The 23,183-nt window shown below is 40.0% G+C and overlaps 1 protein-coding gene across 3 annotated transcripts in view; it reads left to right on the top strand.

The window, feature by feature from the left end:
• The window catches only part of ANKH (ANKH inorganic pyrophosphate transport regulator), a 152,896-nt gene extending 139,213 nt beyond the window's left edge, over positions 1-13,683 (top strand). For all 3 annotated transcript variants that reach the window (XM_005286083.4, XM_065584242.1, XM_065584241.1), the window contains 4 exons: positions 8,586-8,715; positions 9,736-9,859; positions 10,731-10,830; positions 12,957-13,683. In XM_005286083.4, coding sequence (XP_005286140.2) covers positions 8,586-8,715; positions 9,736-9,859; positions 10,731-10,830; positions 12,957-13,073 — 471 coding nt within the window. In that variant the 3' untranslated portion in view covers positions 13,074-13,683. The remainder of the gene's footprint in view (positions 1-8,585; positions 8,716-9,735; positions 9,860-10,730; positions 10,831-12,956) is intronic.
• Positions 13,684-23,183: the final 9,500 nt, after the last annotated feature.

Genomic DNA, 23,183 nt, shown 5'->3' with positions numbered 1-23,183 from the left:
TTTCTGATTTTGATTGTCCTGCTGCAGTCATGACTTGGTCTTTATTTGAAAACCATTTAAATTTTGTAAAGAATCAAGTTACCCCGTAAGGGTTAAATACCAAATCTCAGTCAACCAACACTGATTACCTGTGTCTGGCAAAAAGGTCTGTCAGTTTTGCAACCTTGAATTAAAGAGTCAAATGGATTTTTAGTGGCATTATAAACAAAACAAAACCAATTTATCTTAAACTTACAAAACAGGAGTTTTACAAACCTCACATATTCCCACAGACAGACAGACATACATATACATTTTCTTTCCCTTAACATCCCTCTTACACTGCTTTGTTTTTACATAGCTGTACATAGATTACATTACCTTTATACATTTGGGGCAGTTAAGTTCCAATAGAACCCCCCCTATGTTCTTTTAGCAAATTTGACTCAATTGTTCATAGTCAAATTATTTTAATTAGATAGTCTCTTTACCTGGATTATTTACAGACATTCCTCTGGAAAAGGGCCCATTTTTCCTTTAGAATGGCTGCAAAGAAACCAAGAATTCTTTTAACATTTTCACAAAGTTTAACTGTTTAATTCTCTCCAGCCTCTGTAGAGTTAACTTTTCACTCTCTTTCCTTAAATCACTTGTTTATTTCCCAAAATGACACCTTTATCAACTCAGATTTCACCATTTTAAGTATTGTTCCAGGGGTTCATACTTGCACTTACTCCTGACACTATGCCCTTAGGGCTTCCAACCTGGGTTTTTTTTTTTTTTTTTTTTTTTTTTTAGTTTCTTTATCTGTTGCTTGCCTGCTTGTCTGGGCCCAATCCTGCTTTTTCCAATGAACCATTTTTGTGAGTGATATTGTGGTCATTTCACAATTTTGAAAGAAATGCCCAAGGAAAGGGACCAGGAAGGGTGGGGGCCAGCCGAGGAGCCCACCCTCCTTGCTGAATTGGTAATGGAACACTAAAGAATCAGTTTCTGAGGCAGACAACTAAGGGGAACACAACAAGGGGCATTTTATCCTTTTTACAATGAGAGGGGAGTACGAAGGGAGTTGGGATCGATCCAGGGTTGTTTTTTGTCAGAGAACAGGGTGAAGGGGAGCGCTCAGTCTGGTGGTGGGAGAGGAGGCTTTTAATAAAGCTTTTAACTTATTATTTGAATATTTGAGAGAGGCGAGTTTCGATTTTGTCCACCTACGATTTGCCTCTTCCCACCACTGCATGAAACAATTAACCTCTCCTTTAGCCAATTTAGTTTTAGGCTGGCCGAGTTTGTTTTTTAAGATGTCCACTCGGTCCTTGTTCCGGGGTTTTAACAGTGGCCACTGAGTTTTGGGATCTCCCTGAGTTAGCCTAGACCATTTTTCCAGAAATTTACAGGAGTCTGGACCCTTCCTAAAACTGAGCCGGCGTTCCTTTAGGGAACTGTCCCGACGTAGACGTCTGGTTACCAATACAGGAGGACTTTACACACACCAATCACACAAGAAGGAAATTCGGGTTCGTCAGGGCGATGCCCGGTGCAACACACAAAAGGAGCCCACAGGCTACTGACTCAATCGCCCTTGCTTTCACACCAAGAGTTTTACCCAAGGTGCGGTGCGGCTGCGATTGTGCAGATTTCACTCACTCAGACCGCGGGGACAGGAACCCCTTGGTCGGCCGATCCCCGGACGGAGATGGCACCCAGACTCAAACACTCCACAGGAGGACGGATAGACACAGAGACAGGACAGTCCTCAGTCCGGACAAAACACAGAAATAATTACCTGACCAGATTCCTGATGTCAGATCCCGGGATCCCTACCAGAACAGAGTGGGAACCAACAGGTTCGATGGCGTAGACCTCACTGTGGTTGTGCACCCTTCCGTTCAGGAGGAGGACCGCTCGGGCCAAATGCCCAGGTGCCGGCTACCACGGTCGTCCTACAAAAACGGTCAGGAATCACACAGCCCCAGTGAAGACGGTTGCCATCTCGGTGGAACCTCCAAATTGTCAAAGTTAGACTCAGGACTCATAGTTTGTCAGACCACTCTGTTTTATTAGCACAGCGCTCTGCTAATACATTCAGATACTGTGAGCCCCCATGCAAGATTCAAACAGTCTTATTTATACAGATAAAAGGGTGCGAACTAAACAAAGGGTCAGAGAGAGCAAAATTGTAAAATTTGCATAGGGCACAATATGCATATCCTGCTTCCTTATTAACTCTTATCGATCTAAGGCTAATGCTTCACCAATTGCCCTTAAGTGGGGCAATTCATTAAGCAGTTAATGTCTGCTTTCCTGCCCCCCTGGCTTGCAGCATTTCTCATTTCTACTTAAAGGGACATACAGCATTCTTTAATTCATTCTATTTCTTTAATATAATTCATTTCACTTTCACACCTCCCTTGGTAATATTGGTAAATAAACAGAGGTGGAACACAAATACTGTCCAGAGTGGGGCTGATTTACCCCAGGCCCCGTCCCACCACTGCCAGAGGGTGAAGTGCTAAGTCTGGTGAGATGGAGGAGATACCTTGCCACACTACCTAACATGAGGTAACAAAATTCAAGCTGGTGCTTGAATTCCACAAACAAAGGCCTTACTCCAATAACACTAAGCTCTCAGCCTCAGCAAGTTTCACCCTGTGCTTAGTGATTCACAGCATCCCCTACTGCATACACATTACACTGAATGGCAGTCATCAGACACATTTTTTTAGGGTCTCTGCCTAACAAAGACATGGTCAGATAAAGACACACGCCACCGTTGTTGTAATAGACACATTACACACAAACTCTTTACCCAATGGCCTGCAATGATGCAAGTCTCCAGTTGTTGTGTCTGTCTATTTAGAATGTAAGCTCCACAGGGAAGGGATTATTTTCCTCTGTGTTCTGCATGACACTTGGCATGCTGTGGGCATATAGCAAATATAATAAACATTACCCTTGTTTTTGCAAAGCTAACAATCCAGGAAGCCAGCCTGCATGGTAGGACATTATTATTAGAGAAGTTTGAGTTCTTTAGATCTTTACTGCTTTTGACCCTCATCCTGCAAACACTTAAGCCCATGCTTAAATATACTACTGTGAATAATCAATTTAACTTTTCCATCATGAATTGATTTCAATTGAACTTCTTAGGGTAGTTATGTAAGCATGGGCTTAAGTGTCTGCAGCATAGGGCTTATAGTCCTGATCCACATTATAGTCAATAGCAAAACTTTCATTAACTTCAATGAGAGCAAAACTGGACCCTGAGCGTAGTAGTTTTGAACTAATCTACAGTAATTCTGGAACTAAAGAAAAAAGAAAAGATTTTCTCCTCTTAGCCATATTAGGATACAATTTGAGCCACTTTCAGAGAAAGAATGAGCTGTTCTTTGCTGTGTAGAAGCATATACTTTGTCCTGGTACTATGCCAGTGCTGCTGTTCAGTATAGCATAGGGAATGATGTACCAATCTTGCAGGAACAGCATTATGCTATGCAGTACAGTAGCTGACACTGATTTGCAGTACAAGAATGATAAAGTTCTTTCATTATAATTTGCTAAATCTGTGGGAGTAGTTTTCCTTTGATGTCTTAGATGTGTTCCTGAGCTCTTGAACCAAGACACGGCATTGAAATTACGGTCAGGGTGTCACTTTTGAATACAAGAATGACAGATTTCCCAAAAGATTGAAAAATGTATGGCAGAAAAATCCTTGTTTCATTTAGAAAGTGGAAATTGCTCTTTATATCTTTGGAGAATTATGCTGTTATAAATCTTTGAAGATGTCAGGGTAAACAGAGCTTGATTAATTTTTCACAGAATAGTGCAGTTTTAGCTAGAGGTTACACTGCTATTAAAATTACAGCTTTTGTCATCCTCAAAATTCAGGTGGTTTTAAAATATGTTCTCTTTAACCATGAAAGTAGATAAATTGCTTGCTATGAGTAGTGTGTTTCTGATTAAAAGAGAACTTTTACTGGAAAAAAATGGATTTTGAACTTATGAAGTGATAAAAGATTGAAATACTTTTTTATTTGTTTATTACACATAATAAAATTACTGTAATTTCAAAAGGAACATTTGAGGAAAAAGTTAGAATTTTGACTTCCATTATCTGTGTATGTTCTCTATAGTTCAGTTCCTGGTTTTCTAATAGCAAGGTCATCTTCAGGGTGACCAGCTATCTGTGTCTAAGAAGAAAAGTGCATTGAAGTTACTGCAATTAAAACTTCACAGTTCAAACTTCGACTTTTCAGAGATAAAGAGCAATTTACTTTATGGCTATTTCACTTCAGTGTGGGTGTCTGAGCATGGGCAATAAAATGAAAGGTTTGATTGTACCTGTGTTTGCCCTAAGTTATTTTCAACATTAGGCTTTACAGGTAAGTCAATCAGAAAGCTCTCCTGCATAGCAACTTTATGCTGTTTCTCAAAAACTGTACAGTATGCCAGTCACAGCACTCTCGCTAATGACTGCCACAGTTCAGGAATTCACACAGTCACTATGCTGCTATTAGTATCTGTACTGTGCACATGCAAACCTCTCCATTCTCACTGGTTATTAGATCCCTTCTGCTCTTATTGGCTTCTGTATGCTGAATTTTCAAGCTGTTTGCCAGCGAGAAAGATGCCAGCTAAAGCAGAAAATCTCCAAAATTCACATTAGCAACCTTTGGTTCATTTCTCTTTCTTCCATCTTACTCTTTGCACTTGTTTTTCAACAGATAATTCAAGATAAGATGTAAAATAGGCTCAAATCACTGCAGCAAAATATTTTATTTAAAAGAAAATTAGGCCCACATCCACAAACCAACTTAGGCATTGGGACACTGAGCATCGCAATGCCTAACTTTTAGGCACCTAGAAAATTACAGCAACACTGTGATCCTCAAAGCCTGCGTTAGGCACTTAAGCTCCCTCTACAATGAACGGGGAGAGAGGTGCATTAGAATGCAATCCACAAAAGCCAGAATGCTAGGTGAGGAGCTGTTTAAGTTAGCCAGAGGGAGATGCTGATGAGAGGGGTTTGTCCTGCTGCACCCATTCACAGAGTTTAGTGCCTAAGTCCAGGCTGCAGGAAGGCAGAGCTGTGAACCCTTCTCCTGGAGTCTGGTGACTTAGGTACCTAAGTTGTTTCTTGTGAGAATGAGACACTTGCCTCACTCCACACAAAACAGCCTGAAGAGCAGTGATGGTGCTTATCTTAAAACTCTTAGCTCAGTGGTTAGAGCATTTACCTGGGATGTGAGACGTGCAGGTTCAATTTCTCCACTGGCCTGAGGGGAAAAGGAGATTTGAACAGGGTTCTTCTATCTTGGTCTCTCCCGTTGAAGCTGTTCGACTGTGGATAAATAATTAGAGAGCCTTTGGAGCAGGGGGACCGGACCCAGGGTTTCCCACCTCCCAGGTGGGTCCTAACCACCAGGCTACAGACTCATTCACTCTCTCTGACCCAGTGACTCTTATCCACAGTGCAAGTGCTTCCTCAGGAGAAACTGAGGCAGCTGCACATCAGAATATCCCATAGGTCAGTGGTTAGAGCACTCTCCTGAGAGAGTGGAGGCCCCTGTTCAAATCCTTTCTTCCCCTCAGGCCCAGGGCGGTAATTGAACCTGCATCCCAGGTGTGTGCTAACCACTGGGCTAAAAGTTATAAGGCTACTACCCCACTCGCCAAGAATGTGAATGGGACCCAATCCAGTAGGCAGCCGCTAAGCATGCCTACTTGATCAGGTCCCACAGGTGAGATAAGTGTTTGCCTGCCTATCTTCCTCTGCTTAGTGGATCACTCTGGGACTTAGGTGGGAGATGAGCCTCCAGACTATCAGAGGGAGGCAGCAATGCATATGCTCAGAGGCAGAAACTTAGGCACCTAGAGAATTAGTGTTTGGCAGGAGTTTTGTGAATCACAGTAGAGCCTAAAACTTGAATTCAGCTGCCTAAATCCCAAATTTAGGCACCTAGGTCTGAGGTTTAGGCTGCTTAAATTAATCCCACCCTTAATTCCCGTCCACAAGAAGAAGAAATAAAGCTAAATCATCAGCCTGAAGTAAGTGGCGCTCTATCTACTGTAGACTTTGTTCACGCCTCTAAGCTGTCAGGAAGGTGCCTCTCCATGTAGCACAGGGTAAAGTGACTTATTTGTAGAGCCCTGCACGGTTACAAAGCTTATATCCGCAGATGGGGATATCCACATCTGTGGAAATAAATTTTGTGTCTGTGCAGTGGTCTGTTTACTTGGTGTTGTCAGCTGAAGAGTGTCTGCTTGCATGTTAATTAGAAAAGACAATCACTGGTACGCAACTAGAAAACAAGGGTGAAATACTGGCCCCATTAAAGTCAATGGGAGTTTGGCTGTTGACTTCAATGGAGCCAGAGTTTCACTGCAAATATATGTAAGAACATGTGGGTCATATAACTGGAGAACTGCTAATGGCCATGAAATTTTACCATAGATTTAAAAAGAGTCAGCTGAGGGCATCATCAGATCGCATCACCACTCATGATTTACTGAAAAGTAAATTTAGTTCTATTGTCTTGCAATCTGTCAAACTGTTATGTTTTAAGGCTTCTGGTTATGGTTTGTTTTATTTATGATCACTCTTTCTCAGCATCAATTTTCTTGTGGAAGATGAAAAATAACTAACTTTATTTTTAACAACAAAAACAAATTAAATTACAAGGTGTGAAGAACACACCAGAGATAAACAATGGCGTGAACATCAGGGCTGCTGTCCCTACCTATGGAGAAAGTGCCCTGAGGTCTTTAAAGTATTGCCAGTAAGGACTTTTGTTTTGTATCTCATCCCAAAGATGGAACAGCTAACTGCACAGAGTTCCCACCACTGTGCTGGGGCAATGGTTCAATACTTGCTGAGAGGGAAGAGCATTATGTGCTGAGCCGCCACACCACTTCTTACAGCACGGTGCCTTTTCTTTGACGCTTTCCATTCAAATCCAGACTAACCATAAAAATTCTTAAATGATAATATCTGACAAGTTCAGATGGCTGCCAGGCTACTACGGCTTTCCAACGTGCGTTGACGCTTTGTACAGGATAAAAGCAGACACATTTCTATACCTTTTAAAGTACTGGTATCAGCAGTAAAGTTAAATCTTTCTTGGAGGCAGTTTCAAAACTAAGCTATTCAAATCCATGTTTGTTTATGTGCTTCTGAACATTGGCACTCTATCTACTGTAGACTCAAGTTTTTAAATCATACTTGATCATCCTAATGTAACAAGCTGCAGACAGACACTATAGGAATGCCATGTGCTGGGGGTTCTTGGTTCTTGAGCTGTCCTAGGGGTTACTACCATTATACTGATGGTAGTGTCTGTGTATACAACTGTTCCGCTCCTCCTATGTAACTGTTGTGAGTGCAGGTACAACCGTGTGTGTTTGTGGGCAACCTCAGAAGACATGCACTATTTTTATACTCTTTACTGTTGCATTTGGAATGGAGGAAGGAGATAGGTGCAGTACAATAATATTTGGCATTTCTACAGCTTTCAAAGATCTGTAGCATCCAGGGATCTCACTGCAGGTTATAAACAATAATGAATTAAGCCCCACCCACCCCCAACCCCTGTAGTTAAAGGAGGCGGTAGCTAGGAATTTACTGCATTCAGACACTTAAGAGCCTTTGGGAGGGTTATATGAACACAGTCCTCAAAACAAAAGAACATTAATTCCTCAGTGTCTGTCTTCAAGAACAACTTCTGATAGTGTTTTCTTTTCCAAGGCTGTCGTTCGATTTATTTCAGGGACGGTCAGAAAGTTTTCAAGTTCGGAATCTATTTTCTTTTTGTTACTCTGCGTTACGCTTTGTGGTAAAAGCATTTGGGTGTTCAGAGCCACTAAGCACCCACAACTTTGTTTGAAGTCAGTGGGAGCCGTGAATGTTCAGCACTTCACCAAGTGCAGGGATTGTTCTTACTCGTGGTAAGGGGAAAGGTTCCTCGGAAGACCTCTCACAACCTTTTCTCCCTGATTTCTACTTAGGTTAGCGTCTGGCTAGCCCTTTACATGTAAAGAAGCCAGGAATTCTAGAATCCAAACATTATAAAGTTACATTGTATTACATTTTCCTGTGTATCAATTATTAATTTATGACTGATTCATAACCTGCTGGATCTTAGTATTTGCCTGGTGTACTATTTGTTATTTTTCTCTTTCTTTCATTGGTTTATATGTAAGGAGGCAGTAATATAGGCTGGTAGTTAAAGGAGGTAGCTAGGAGTCAGAACTGGCAAGTTCTAGGCTATCAAATCATCATGTGATCTTGAGCAGATTACTTAACCTTCCTGTATCTCCGTTTACCCATCTGCACCAATAATATATGCCAGTCTTACGGGGATGGGGCTTAATTCATTAATGTTTATAACCTGCTCTGAGATCCTTGGATGCTACAGATCTTTGAATGCTGTAGAAATGCCAAATATTATTGTACTGCACCTATCTCCTTCCTCCATTTAATACAGGAAATACTTGCATTATCAGTTAAGGCGGTAGATTAGCAGTTAAACTCCTGTCTCTTTTCTTCTCCTTCCTTGCTTTGCTGTGCAAACTCTTCCTAATATTGTTTATGTGGTTCTCTTTTCCAGCTCTGTTTTTTGATGTTTTGGACTCCGAATGCATCAGAGAAGATTTTAGTTGACATAATTGGAGTCGATTTTGCCTTTGCAGAACTGTGTGTCATTCCTTTGCGCATCTTCTCCTTTTTCCCAGTTCCAGGTAAAAATACAGACCAGTTGACATTAGGGCTGAATGTGGCTGAAGGTATAAATGTTGTAGTGAGGGTCTGTCACTAGACAGACAAATTTAGCATACATACATTTCTTAAATGGACTCAGTGGGAAAACTAAAAGCGGACATGTATCTGTTCTAGGTGCCTAAGCATGTGCATTGTGCACTGTGTGTTTCTGCCCAACTGTAATTAACTGTGTGTTTGTGCAACATGTTGGACAACTACACAATATGAACACACCTTGATACTGAACAGGGCCAACAAACAATAAAACTGAATGCTCTCCTTCATATTATATGGATGTTTATTACACTACTAGCCAAAATATTTCCCTCAAATATTAAAATGCTGATGTAAATATTATAACCTACATGTGTTACTGCTACATTGTATAGAGTCTTCCAATGGATCAATATATATCTAAGAGCACAGCTCCGTAAGGATTATGGTCTCCAAATATGAAGTTCTGTTTCAGGGGGTCTGTTCCTCACTTGACACATATAGGTATCCTTTCTTCCTGACCTTAAAAGGGGTTATGCATTTTTAATGAAGAGAATGCACCTACCATATGGAAGAGAAGTTTAAGATTTATTTGTATTACTGTCACACACACATTTTTATTTTAATGGAGTCAAACTATCTTATTGTAAAATGTTTTTGGCAGGACAGTTCACATTGAGGGAAGTTTGCTGTACCTCTGACTGCTTTTTGCACAATTAAAAGCACTAAAACAATTCTGGACTTCCAGTCTAGTTTGCAGTTAAGACAATTTCACTGTAGGTAAAGCAACTGTAAACAAGGGCCATGGTGTTTGTATTTTTTATGCTAAACACTAAATAAATAGTATTTATAATAATAATACCTTGCTCTTCAATAGCGCTTTTCACCAGTAGATCTCAAAGCACTTTACAAAGAAGGTCAGTTCATTATTAACATGAAAAAACACGCTCTCTTCCTTCATTTTCCACTGCATATTTTGATGGTTTTTTCTTCCTTTTTTCTGACAGTGACAGTTAGAGCACACTTGACTGGCTGGCTCATGACACTAAAGAAGACATTTGTATTGGCACCCAGCTCTGTGCTGCGCATCATCGTCCTCATCACTAGTCTCATTGTGCTGCCTTACTTAGGGTAAATTACTCCACTCACCACAGCTCTAATGGAGCCACTCTCCTTTTCCCCCCTATTTCATTTAGTCATAGAATATCAGGGTTGGAAGGGACCTCAGGAGGTCATCTAGTCCAACCCCCTGCTCAAAGCAGGACCAATCCCCAGCTAAATCCCCAAATGGCCCCCTCAAGGATTAAACTCACAACCCTGGGTTTAGCAGGCCAGTGCTCATACCACTGAACTATCCCTCCCCCCTTATTTAACTCTTCGTCTTTCCACCAAAGGCAGAGACTAAAATAGAACCAAAATAGTTCAAACTCCTGTAAATGATCACTTCCAAAGTTCCAGCCACATCCCGTCTCTAGCTAGGCATGAAACTATTGGCCCTTGTTGAAAATTCTACAGATGTTAATAGAAATGAAACCAATACCCACAGGATGCTATGAAAACTTATTAGAATTATACAGAAATTACTTTTCTGAAAAATCTATGCAATAGGTATATAGGGAATGGTATCTTTTCTGTAGACTTCTTTTAAAAAACAAACAAACCTGTTATTGTCTACAACAGAACTATTATTCTCAATTAAATTCTATATTTAGATTGCCTTGGGGCAGAATTTGATTCACAATGGGTCTCCTCTCGTTTTCGGGCAATACAAGATTATAGTAAATAATGAAACTATTTAGGAAGCAAACGTTACTATAATATATCAGTTATTCTCTCTACCAGTGCCTAGATTTTTGCCCCAGAGAATATTAAATACCTGTCACATTATGCCTTGTGTAGAAATTGTTCATTAAAATACATTGGTTCAGTATTTTACTGAAAGTATTATTTTCTATTTTTATTTTTGTTTTAAATCCTACCTTTTTCTTTTTGCCATTCTCAGGGTCCATGGAGCCACCCTAGGAGTAGGATCACTTCTAGCTGGTTTTGTAGGAGAATCTACCATGGTTGCAATAGCAGCTTGCTATGTCTGTCGGAAACAGGTAGGAAACTGGTTGTGTAGAATCTAGTGACCATGACAAACATAGATAACTACTTATGTATGGTGACAAGTTGTGTAGAAAACACAATTTTTGTGTAAAGGCCATGTGGAAGTGAATAAAATATTCACTTAACTGGATGGAAATGGGTTTTCTCCTCCACAGACACAAACACACACACATTCAAAGTACAGCAAGTGAGAAACTTTACTCATGTGGAGTATTCATGCATCTCTCAGTGGCCTCAGTCCTATATAGCCTTATGCTTAACTTAACTCATGTGGCTAGTTCCATTGATTTCAATGAGGACTCACATGAAAAAAGTTATGCATAGGTAGAAATGTTTGCAGGATGAGGGTCAATGGGAATCCCCATGTGAGTATGGTTTCTCACATGCATAAGTGTGTCTGCAGGATTGAACCCTTACAGATATGTTTTCAGGGTACTGCACAAGCTATTTGATGCATAACTCCAGTTGGAAACTGGAGCAAATCTCATTAGCTAAACAGAATTGTGGGGGGAGAGTGTAGAGAAAAGAATCCTTGCTATTGTGGGTTGGTTTGTTTGTTTGTTTTTTAATTTAGAAATTTCCATTAGAGGCAAAAAATCAAAAAGCCCTGCACATTTTTACCACTTCTGCTTTTATCAAAAATTATGAAATCAGAACCTACCTAAAAGCTTTTGAACTACAAGCTCATTGATAGAAGTTAAGAACAGGCTTGAGGCACATCAGCAGAGAAGAGAAATTCGCACCACCTTACTCAACATGTGGCTAAATAGAGAACTTTGTTTCTCTATAGTTGTTAGTTTATCTTTTTCTTGCTCATTAAAAATAGTACAAAAAATCTTATATCCCAAGCTATTCTTGGCTTGTGGTTTCACAACAAATTTTTGTTTACACTAATATTTTTATTATTTGCATGGTACAATTGTCACATCTCCTGCAGTATTTTTGACCTCCATAATTTTCAGACAAAGTACTTTATTTTTGTAGTATAATGAAGTGGTAACAACTGGATGATCACATTTGCCTGACACGTTAACTATTACATGCTCAGTGAATCTGAAATGATCTCTTCACCAGCCAATGTGGTAATGGCACAATCAACAGTAGTTTTGCATATCAGTTTATTTTCAGCTAAAAGATTCAACATAGGTAAAATGTTTGAGAGTCACAAACTAGTTTTCTGTATACACCGTCCTCGTAGTCTTACTCCATTAGTATGCCTGATTCAGCTGAATCAATAATATCAGTGGGTTTTGGGGGGAGTTTTACAACTGTTTTCCATAAGGACTGGGCAGCCTGCTGAGAAACAGATAATAAGGAACAGATGCTTCAACTTGATTCGTATTGGGGCTGAGGGCATCTTAGGTTTACTCTCCCAAAACATCCTGCACGAATCATATGACTGTCTTGAAACGACAGACATTAAGCCACATGTGCTCAACAGCAGAATGTTGGGAACACAAGTGGCCTGCCTCATACTGACAATGGCTTCTCCGATCAGTAGTGAGCAGAGAGCTTGAGTCAACAGGTAAACACGCTACAAGGGAACTGGCCTTTGCTTTTGTCACTTTCTCATAGACAATACTAACTAAGTATTCTGAACTAGGACACAGGAATTCTAGGTTCTGTTCCCAGCTGTGCCATTGATTTTGTGAGCTTGGGCCAAGTGAATTAACTTCCTAGTTCTTTAGTTTTCCTCTATGTAAATATACCTTCTGTCTTTGAGAGGAATGTTACTGTACTAGTGGATGTCACTATTTTTACCTCTTGTGCTCCTGACTTGTGACATTTTGGAAGTTAGAACACCACCTTTCACTTTCTGTACATAGTGTTTTCCCTCCAATTATCCTGAAGCACTTGCCTCATAACACCCCTCTAAGACAGAGGCAACAATAATACCTGTGTTTCAGAGAACAAAATGGATCCATGGGGATGTTAAAGGAAGTTTTTTAATTAACATGACAAATCAGTAGCATACCAAGAGTGGAAGCCAGGAATGTTGCATTCTAAACATTAGACCACATTCCTTCTGATAAGGCCTGACATTTGTAGGATTGAACTGCTGCACAATGAACAATATAGATGGTCCTGTGCTTATGAATACAACCTCTTTTTGACCTAGAAAAAGAAGCGGAACGAAAATGAGACAGCGACAGAAGGCGAAGACTCAGTAATGACTGACATGCCACAGATAGAAGAAATGACAGACATCGTAGAAATGAGAGAAGAGAATGAATAATAAACGGGACGTGATTGTTCTCTGCAGGGACACATAGAATGATACTTCAGCATCTTTTCTTCTCTCATACTTTTTTTTGTTTTGTTTTTATTTTTGTAATAGAGGCCTTGATTTAAAAGGCTTCAGATAAATTCTCTAGCATACTGAGTATGCTCACACTAATGAGGGACCTAAAGAAAGGTCTTTGCTTTTGCTTGTTCAATTGAATTTGTTTTCTCGCTCCATGCAAACACAAAAGATATGGCTGCATCACATGAAAGGGCATTTTCCTCAATACGCATCCATCTTCTTTGGACAATCTGCATTTGTCAACCAAAGCCCTGCTGTGTGTCTCTGTGCCATTGACTCTGCTGCCGTCCTTTCTTCCCTCTTTTTTAATTGAGAATTTAAAAAAAAACAAAAAAAAAACCAACCTTTGAAAATGCAGCTTTATTTTACTCGCTTGACAATGATTTTGCTATCTAAACTAATGTACCACGGTGGGCCATTATGTTTGTTTTCACTCGTCATTTGGTGTTATGCTGTATATTGTTACAAAACAAGGTAGGAAGGCATGAGCCCCAGTGAGCAAATGGTACATAAAAATAATAAAAGGGATGCGAGAAATACAGGACAAGAATGCTATTTAGCCTTTATTAAGTTATCTGAGATGCAAGATTTTTCCAAAATTGTACACATTTAATTAAGAAGTTTTATAGAACGTTGTTGCCAAGTCTTACACATAGTTTCCTTATTACCAGTTTCCGTTCTCCTTTCCTGAACAGGGTGCAGCAGTTGGTAGAGTGGTGCAGTTGCATCTAAGGGTATATCTACACTGCAATAAAACACCCATGATTGGTCTATATTAGGGCTCCTGGGGTTCGGGCTGTGGAGCTATAAAATTTCAGTGTAGATGTTGGGGCTGGAGCCCAGACTCTGGAACCAAGCCGGAAGATCTGCATTGTAATTTTGTAGCCCCTCAGCCTGACCCCTGCAAGCCCAGTCACCTGACACAGCCAGTCGTGGGTGATTTATTGCAATGTAGACATACCCAAGATTCTTTTCTAAGGGAAGAAAAGAAGAAGAAGAAGAAGAAAAGCTTTACCAAAGTTCTGGTTCACTGGTCTGACATAAGTTCTATGTATAATTAGTTTATACACTACAGTTTGCTATACAATTATTTCTACAATCTGTGTTCAAAAACATACATATAACTTAGAGTACACCATGGTATAGCCCTTTAATACATATAACCCTATTAAATATACAGAGGTATTGCTTTAACCTGTTTCCCTATAAAAGTAAATCAAAATCAGTGTGGGAGAAGTTTGAGTGCCTGCCAGGATGCTGAAGTCCCACATTAGGGATCCAATTCTACAATTCTTGCTCACACCGAGTAACCCTTGTGAGAATAGTTCCATGGGAATGAGGAGAACTGCTCACCACATGAGTAAGTGTTGTACAATGTGAACAAGGTGGGCACTGTTAGGTTTAAGTGAGGCTTAAATAGCACAGAGGGCCTTCACATGAGTGATGTGTATTAGGATGAATTTCATCCTATATGATACATCCTTAAATTATGGATTTTAAATCTTATTTAGTAAAGTATATTTTTGTAAGTTTTAGAAGTGAATTATTATTTAATTATGGACAAATTCAGTTTCTAGATAACTTACCAGCTAGTCCTTACACTTCAAAGAACTGATCAACGCTAAAAACTTATTTTAAAGGCTATATCAATATGTGTATATATACATACATGTGTATAAATATATATATTGTACATTATGTGTAATTTATTTTAGGCTACAGTACACTTCCTATTTTTCCAAGTTCAGTAAAAATGTCTCTGATACAGTCCGATGTTTGCTCATGTATTGGTTATACCAGTAGTGAAACGTATTGTATCAGTGACCATTGCATCTTATTTGCAACGTTTGTACTGTTTGTTATATGTAGTAAGATAAAAAATGAAATTTTGAATGAGTTGCAAAAATCAGTCCATTGCTATTGAAAATAGTGCCACAGGACGGGTGAAATTAAATCCATACGGTTTCAATGCTATCAGGAGGTTTTTCCCACTATTCCTTACAGTAGAAGAAATAAACTCAGACAAATCAACTTTGTGCTGTATGAATACTGTGCACACATAAAAATTCATGAGTACAGACTCTCACAGCCATCTGTATATACCCTGTATATAAATTGATGTAGACCATAGTGACCAGTTCAAGGTCTTCTCTAGTGCCATAGTTTTGCTTTCTCTAGTACATCTGTGTTCAAATTTTCAACATGCAGTTTTTCTGGCAAAAGCAGAGCTAAACTGAGAAAATATTTTATTGTAATGTTTCTTCTGGTACATAACTAGAAATTTAAGCAGCAGTATTTTTGAATATTTGTGAGCGTTAAATATTTATGTAGTTAAAATTCCACAAAAACCAGAAAGTAAAAAAAAAAAATCTAATATTTAAATGCTAAAGCTTTTTGTTTAGCTAGAAGCATTAGCATATGGCAAATGCCAAATGCTTGGTGATACAACTGGAAGTGTTAAGCTAGTGTAGCAGCTAAGATGAAATTTCAATTGTGGAGAATAAATGTTTAATACTCCTTGTATATTGAATCTGTAAAAATAATCAGTGATCAAGGAACAGCAGGGTTTGAGCAAGATTTCAGATGTTCTTTTATAGCACCAGCTGTGGCTATAGTGTAACAGATTCTGTTTAATCCCATTTCCTGTGTGTTGTGTATTTCCTTAAATTGCATTGTTGCAGTAACAGACATGTTTCTACACTACATGGTTTAAATTAGAACTTCATGAAACAATGGGATATCTAGTCTGTACTGCAATGAACATGTATTAGTTGTACGCGCAATTATATGAAGTTTATGAAAAACACACTCTTCTACCACTCTTTTTGGCATTAATGGGTAAAATTTTCAAAAGTCCGTTAGGCACCAAAGTCTCATTGAAGTCAATAGTGCTTTAAATCATTTCGGCACCTTTGAAAGTTTTACCCGATACCTTTTCCTTTGTAAAAGGACTTTGCTGAATTCAAATAGCCTCCCCTCTGCATGGTTATCTCATTATTAGTACGCTATCACTGTGGCAAACATAAAGTTATCCCCTTGACGGTTTCACTGTAAAGAACCAGGGTACAATATTTTCATGAGTGAACCTGCAGGGGGATACTAGCCTTTTCATGTATTTGTTGAAAATTGCTAAATTATGGAAATTAAACTATAATACAAGAGGAACAAAACTGATTTGTATTCTGCAGCTCAAGTGTAAGACCAAGTGTGAACATGCATTACATGACTGAAAACGAGATGAGTGCTGATGACTGATTTTTTTTTTAGAGGGGCGTGGATATTTAATATATACACAGGGTTATGCTACTTTGAGCCCTTCCTTTACAGACTCTCTGATACTGAAGGAACATTTGTTACTGCCCGAAGCAGCTTTCTTAGATTTACTGAACAATGGGCTTGATGGAGAAGGCTCTAGGTTTCCTGGCAAGTACATAACAGGGCACCATATGGTTCCCAGTAAACAGCTCAACTTCTCCTTTTCGTGCACAGATGTGCAAGGAAAGATCAGTAAGTTGTCTGCTTGATAGCTAGAGCTCCACACACAGGGTCATAGGATTGGGGGAATAACAGAGGATTATGGGTTTTCTTTTCAGCTTGAGTTAATTTATTTTGCTGTCTTATAAATATTTTCCTTTGAGGAACAGATCTTGCTGTCTGCCTCGGTATTATTTTCTGCTTAGTCATGGCAGCATCTTACAGACACAGAAGGGGTCTAAAATAGGCAGCCGGTTGATGAATGCCAGGAGTGCATGAAAAGAAATGATTGGTTTTAAGGTTATTTGTTAAAATCCAACGTTTTGAAGGGTGGCTTCTGTTGTTTAAACAGTGTGGTGAGATTGCTTTGATTTCTGCTGTGTTAGAGATTTGTGATCCAGTATTTAGAAATGGCCTGTCATTGGTGATGGGAGGCAATTTAAGCTGGCTAGCACTGTTTAGGCCAGAATGTACTATTGTATCATTGGCTGGCCTTGGCATTGATTTGTTCGACAAGAATCAGCCACCTATTCTCTCTGCCATCAATAGGCTACAAAATGCTCTATTCATTTAAAGGCATTTTGCAGAGATTTGGGAATTATAAAATGAAAGTGTCAGTTCTGTGTCCAGTTAAGGGTTGTATCTTTGTAATGTGACAGATTAAACACAGCTGTGGATTATCAGGGTTTAATTAACAGTTTCATCAGCAATGGACAGAACCTCACAAATCCCTTTATATAATTTATATTTCTTATCAAGGTCTGGTTAGTAGAGATTATTGATGCATGGATACAAACTACATGAACACCATGGTATTAATATTAGATGGACTTTCAGGCAGTTTTTAAGAAGTGTTCCAAATGAGTATATTGAATGACTTTCTGACAGAGAAACCAGTCCTGTAGACAGAACCCACCAGGTTGCTAAGCTGAAGGGGAACGAAAAACTGTTTTATGGGCATCCAGTCAGAGGCTGAGGGGGAGTAAGAACTACATGAGGTGGACGGCCAATCAAAGGTTAGAAGGGCGCCCAAGCTGTTCTCTGAGGGTTGCCATTCTTGCTCTGTGCACAGTAGAGAGGTGCTCGAGGAGGGAAGCTTGAGGGAAAGAAAACCTTGGCCAAAACAACTACTACTTCAGTATTCACAGTGACTGCAGAACTACTGGCCGCTGCTGACAACTGGGGATTTTTACTGGAATTTTTGTTTTAAGAGCAGGGAGAAAATATTCTTTAAAGAGGGGATTGAGCCATAGCGTTTGGCGAGAGAACAGGCCTGAAGCACTGAGAAGTGCTACTCAGGCAGAATCATGCTAGTATAGCAGTTGCCATTAAAGCCTTTACAGTTTGCAAGTTAAGAGTTACATAATTACCCAGTTGCAAGGAGTTAGCTTTACATGGTTTAGGGAATGCCATGTTAACGTTCATTAAGGAAAAGGTAAAAAAACTGTAATGATTTTAATAGTGATTATTCTACTGAAAAGGATCATGGGCATTTCCCGCATCCTACGATTAGCCTAACATCACATCTCACACAGCACTAGTGGGATTTGTCTACCATTTTTTACAAATTTTATTTTGTTTTTAAAATCCTGCTGTTACCACCACAAATACAAATAAATGAATGTCACACTTTTGCAAATCCTCATTGACAAGAGTTTCCATTACCTACCACTGTAAATGTGGGACAATCCCAATATTTTAGGGTCTTACTCGTCTGTCCATATGGAATAGAGGCTCACACATGTCTTTTGGGAGCTATGACATGATTCAGTCACACATTGATGCAGTGTCATGACGTGAAGATACAGTCATCACAACTGGGCCACAGTTACTTTCATCTCACAAGGCAAACACAAATACGCTAGGTGACATCACTACTGTTCTTTCTGTCTAAACTACAACTGAACTGTATAGAAGAGGGAGGGAATGGCTGGCTCAGCGATTGAATGTAGCTTTCTGATAGCTTGTGGGTGAGTTTGAGTTTGGAGAGCTGAGTCCAGTTCTCATTAACTAGGTGCCCATGTCACTAAAACCATGACACCAGTTGGCAGTAATTAGCACCCTCTCCATAAAAAGGCCAGAGTCTGAATGGGCCATGACCAAAGAATGCTCTCATTCTACAGAGGTGTCTGAAGATCAGAGTGGAGGTACGTTGGCAGAGTAGTACAGGGTGAACTGAAGTTTTGTTGGCTGTTGTATCTCTTCTGTAGTTAAAGAATGATATTCAGTCTCCACTGTGGTCAAGCTCAACATTTCATAATCACCAAGAAATTCATGGGCAAAACATAAGACACATACTTTTGCTTTCTATATGCTTTTACAGTCTTTGAAACCCTTCAGAGAAAATACTCTTCTCTAGCAATACAAGACCTTGTTAGAGTAAGTTATCGGTTTAACTCAAAGTCTTATATTTATTAGTAGCATCTCACCAACTTCGCTGCTGTTTCTTGTTTATTATCTTCAGTTTCTTCCCTTCCCTATTTTGAAGGCTCCTGTTAAGGAAAGAGGTCCCACAATGAGAGCCTAAGCCAAGAAAGAAAATATAGTCTGTCTGGTGACTAATGCTTAGTAATGCAGTGATTAAAAAGCTTAAAATATAAATAAGTCAATCCAGAAAAGAACTTACTTTAATGTGCTGAGTTGGGAAGGAGGACAAAGAAATAAGTGCAGGGAGAGAGAGTTTTTGAAAAGTGAATATTAATTTTAGAAGTGTTGGTCCAGATTCATTACTTTGGTCTGACTGTGTTTTGCTGTTTTAATGATGCAAAGCAGCACTACACCTGGTTTACCCAGCAAGTTAAACTTTGCATCACTAGATGTACTTTTAAAAGCACATTTCTGAAAATGTTCCTTTGTGACACACGGCATAACAGCGCACAGAGAAAATTGGGGGAAAACTTTGTTTCCACAAGCACTCTTGTCATTTTCTTTTCCCTTTTCAATTCCCCCCCCCCCCCCCCCCCACACACACACACACTCCACTACTTACAGTGGGGGCGGAATAAATCAGGTACCAAAGACAACTAAAAATATTAGGTGGTGCCTTATTTTATAGTTGGAATAATAACCACGTTAGCCACAAGTCAGCAAGCCCAAGAAAGAAAAGGTTGGCAATTCTTTTGGAAATAATATAACTTCAAACCAGAATGATCCTGTGGGGTGGGGATTAGAGGTTTGTATGTATGAGTATGATAGAGAGCGAGCTTGATACTAGATCACTATCATTGAACTCAATGTTTTTTCTTCAAGGGCAGTGCTAATGTAATTATGGTGGAGCCTCTGAGTAAGGCTAAAAAGAGGGTTTTTTTCCTGAGCCATAGTGAAATGATGGAGAGGCTCCCATTGCTAACTCATATTTTCTTATCAGTTACTGATTTGTTCACCTCATTTGCAGGTAGATCAAAAAGGTGATAGTACAAATGCCTTTTTATAGGTGGCATCTGATTACATATTAGGCTGTATCAACAAGCTTTTTTATATATAATTAGTCACTGTTTTTAATATAGTCAAAAGTGCACTTTGCTTAAACTCAGACTTGAGCTAAGCTTGCTGCAATATATTGTATATTACTGTATAGCAAACGCACAAGACGACTAGGACCCCAGCCTCTATTTTTAAACGGGGAAGAGTAAAGAAATCATAAAAGGTGGGTGGTGGTTTGTATTCCCACTGCCACTTTACTAAAGTTTTGATCTGTCAGTTTCCTTGTTGGTGTTCAATTTTAGATCAAATTTAGGGATTTGCAACCTAAGATATTTCCTGCTTGACGACTGGGGCCTGTAGATGCTGCTCCAAAGACATGTTGGTGTGGTTTGGGCTGGTGGACTCCCCAGAATCTGTCCGCTGAAAAGGTTGGGAACTCCCCGCATAGCAGGACTTGGGGCAGGAAGCTAGTAGTCATTTTATAACAATGCTTGAGTTAAACTTTCTCCTCCCCTGCCTGCTTCAGGCCTTATACTCCCCTCACCCTGTGCAGTCTGATTAGAGGTCCTCCTTCAAGCCAGCTCCTCAGGGGAGGATGTAAGGAAAACCTTGCCTCTTTTAACAAGTGTCTCAGCCTAGCACTTGAGATTGTGCCTGTCCATCCCCTCATACTGCTCTTGTTTCTGGCACAGAACTCAGAGGAGCACCCACAGCCCCAGTATCTAGAATCCCAAACTAGGACTAAAATTAAACACTAAAAATCTTCCCCTCCCTCCCCCCCAGTGGGAATTTATTTGCACTGCTCATCACTCGCAGCCTAGCAGCTCCCCCAGCTCTTACGGCACTCTTACTATCTCAGTCAGGATGTTTCTGGGAGCTCCTAGGGTGTGAATGCCAAGTGAAGGAGCCATGCTATCCTTTGAAAGTGTACAGAATACCTGTACCTGTACTCCACTGGCCAGTGCAGAAGGACCCTCTCCCTTATCATTCCCTTTCAGGGTGTCTAACAGCACTGTGGGCACTAGACAATGCCAAGCTTTATGGGCAGGGAACACAAGGGCAGAAGTTGCAGCTGCCCCTTTGTCTCTGGACAGGAAGGAAGGAAGCACATTCCACCCAGTGTCCTATCACCATTTCTGAAGCACTAGTGCAAGGCCAGCCACTACCTAGTCCCCACATTGAAATTTAAAAGAAGGGGGGAGGGGAGGGCTAAGGCCTAAAGAGGGATGTGGAGGGAGAGTGGCACTCAAATTTCACAACAGGGAACCAGTATTGACATGGTCTGTCAGGATAGGTTCCACAAAAGCACCCCTTGGAAAATGTCTCAGAACGATATCGGTTTCAGTGAAGAGCTTAAGGCAGGTTTGGCCAAATTTTGTGATGTCAAGGGTTGCTGCTGTTTAAAATAGTAATGGAGATAGATTCCCCTGCCTCATAGGGGTGTTGTGAGGAGAGATTCACAAGTGGTGGTGTGTTACTTGGATATTACCGAGAGCAGCACCACAGCCATGGCTATAAATAAACTAACCTTCTTGTCTTCTAATTGTGCCTTTGGATTCTCAAAAATTGGCTTGTTTTTAGCTTAGTGGCAAGTTCATCACAGTAAATATTTTAAAAACAGGGGTGGTCCCTCAGGGTGTTATAATGAACTTCTCACTGAAGAGTGTTGCTAATGCTGAACACTCCTGATCACAAAAGCAGGGGGACAGGGGGCAGCTTTTATACCGTTTCTGTCAGAGCATCTTTGCAAAGTAGGGGTTTTGGCAACAGGCCATACTTTAGGGGATGCTACAATATGAATATGACCCAGTTCAATTCACTTAACATATCTCTAGGGAAAGCTGAATTTTTTTACAATTCTGCTGCATGATAGAAAGGCGGCTAAAGCTGACAAAACTAGGGAGATGTGTATTTCACATATCTGGGTGTCACTAGAAGTCTTTCAGGGCCAGATAATCTTCATGCCAAGTACAAAGTGGTATTTTTAGTGAATGGGCACCCATTACTACTTAAACAAGTCAATTTTCCAAAGACTTCAGGTATCAAGTCAGAGCACCATTTGGAAGCATGGTACAGGGATCCTAGAATTTGAAAAAGTTACCTCATGCATCATTTTGTGTCACATTTGTAGAAATCCAGGTGATTTCTTTTAAAACAAAAGAGATTGGATTCTATAATCTGTACATATGCTGTAGCTGTCAGGTTGGTTTTTTAATAAACACATACTACTTGTTTTGCTTCAAATCTGGGGGTTTACTTTAACGTAAACCAAGGTAAAAATAAGTTTGTACAGCCTTTGATTATGAAATGACTGTTAAAGTATATATTGCATTAAAATTGAGTGCTGTTTATGTATTTAACATAGAGATGTATGTTTTTGCATTGTTAAAGAAATGATCTATGCTTTCCTCATTTTTGGATTTGTGCTCCAAGATTGTCAAATAGCTTTCATACTCTAATTTTACTTGGAGTAAAGTTCAAACAATTTGCTTATGATTCTGATTCCTTTTCATTTCTTGATCTGTTACTTCCTCTGATGTCAGAGTATCCTCATTTGGGTCAAGCAAGTAAAATAACATCTCCAATAGACTAACCGATGTTTTGGACCATGAGCTGTCGTGGGTGAATACCCACTTTGTCAGATGCATCTCCAATAGAGTATAACTCAGGCTAGGTCTACACTGGGGGGGAGGGGGTCGCTTTAAGATCGCACATGCACTAGGTGAATAGCGTAGCTGGATTCGACGTATGCGATCCGACTTACCCTGCTGTGAGGACGGCGGCAAATGAACCGCTGCGGCTCCCCCATCAACGGCGCTTACTCCTACCTTGGCTGGTGGAGTACGCGTGTCAATTCAGGGATTGATTGTCACGTCCCAACGAGACGCCATAATTCAATCCCCGAGAGATCGATTTCTACCCGCTGATCCAGGCAGGTACTGAAGACAAGCCCTTAGACACTTACGATTGCTTTCCAGCTAAGGGTGTGATCCTGCCAGATGCAAATACCTAATTTGAAGTCAACGAGAACCTAAAGCACTGCACAGGCCTCAGAAAAGCTTTCAAGAGCAGCTCTGTACCCTCAAAGCCCCCAGGAGTTGTGAACATGAAAGCATAGGGGACAACTTATTTATTTTGTTCACC

The sequence above is a fragment of the Chrysemys picta genome, chromosome 2, assembly GCF_011386835.1.
Source record: "Chrysemys picta bellii isolate R12L10 chromosome 2, ASM1138683v2, whole genome shotgun sequence".
In the NCBI taxonomy this organism is placed as follows: Eukaryota; Metazoa; Chordata; order Testudines; family Emydidae; genus Chrysemys; species Chrysemys picta.
The sequence above is the reverse complement of the archived record's forward strand: the minus strand, read 5'-3'. Positions and strand labels throughout refer to the sequence as shown.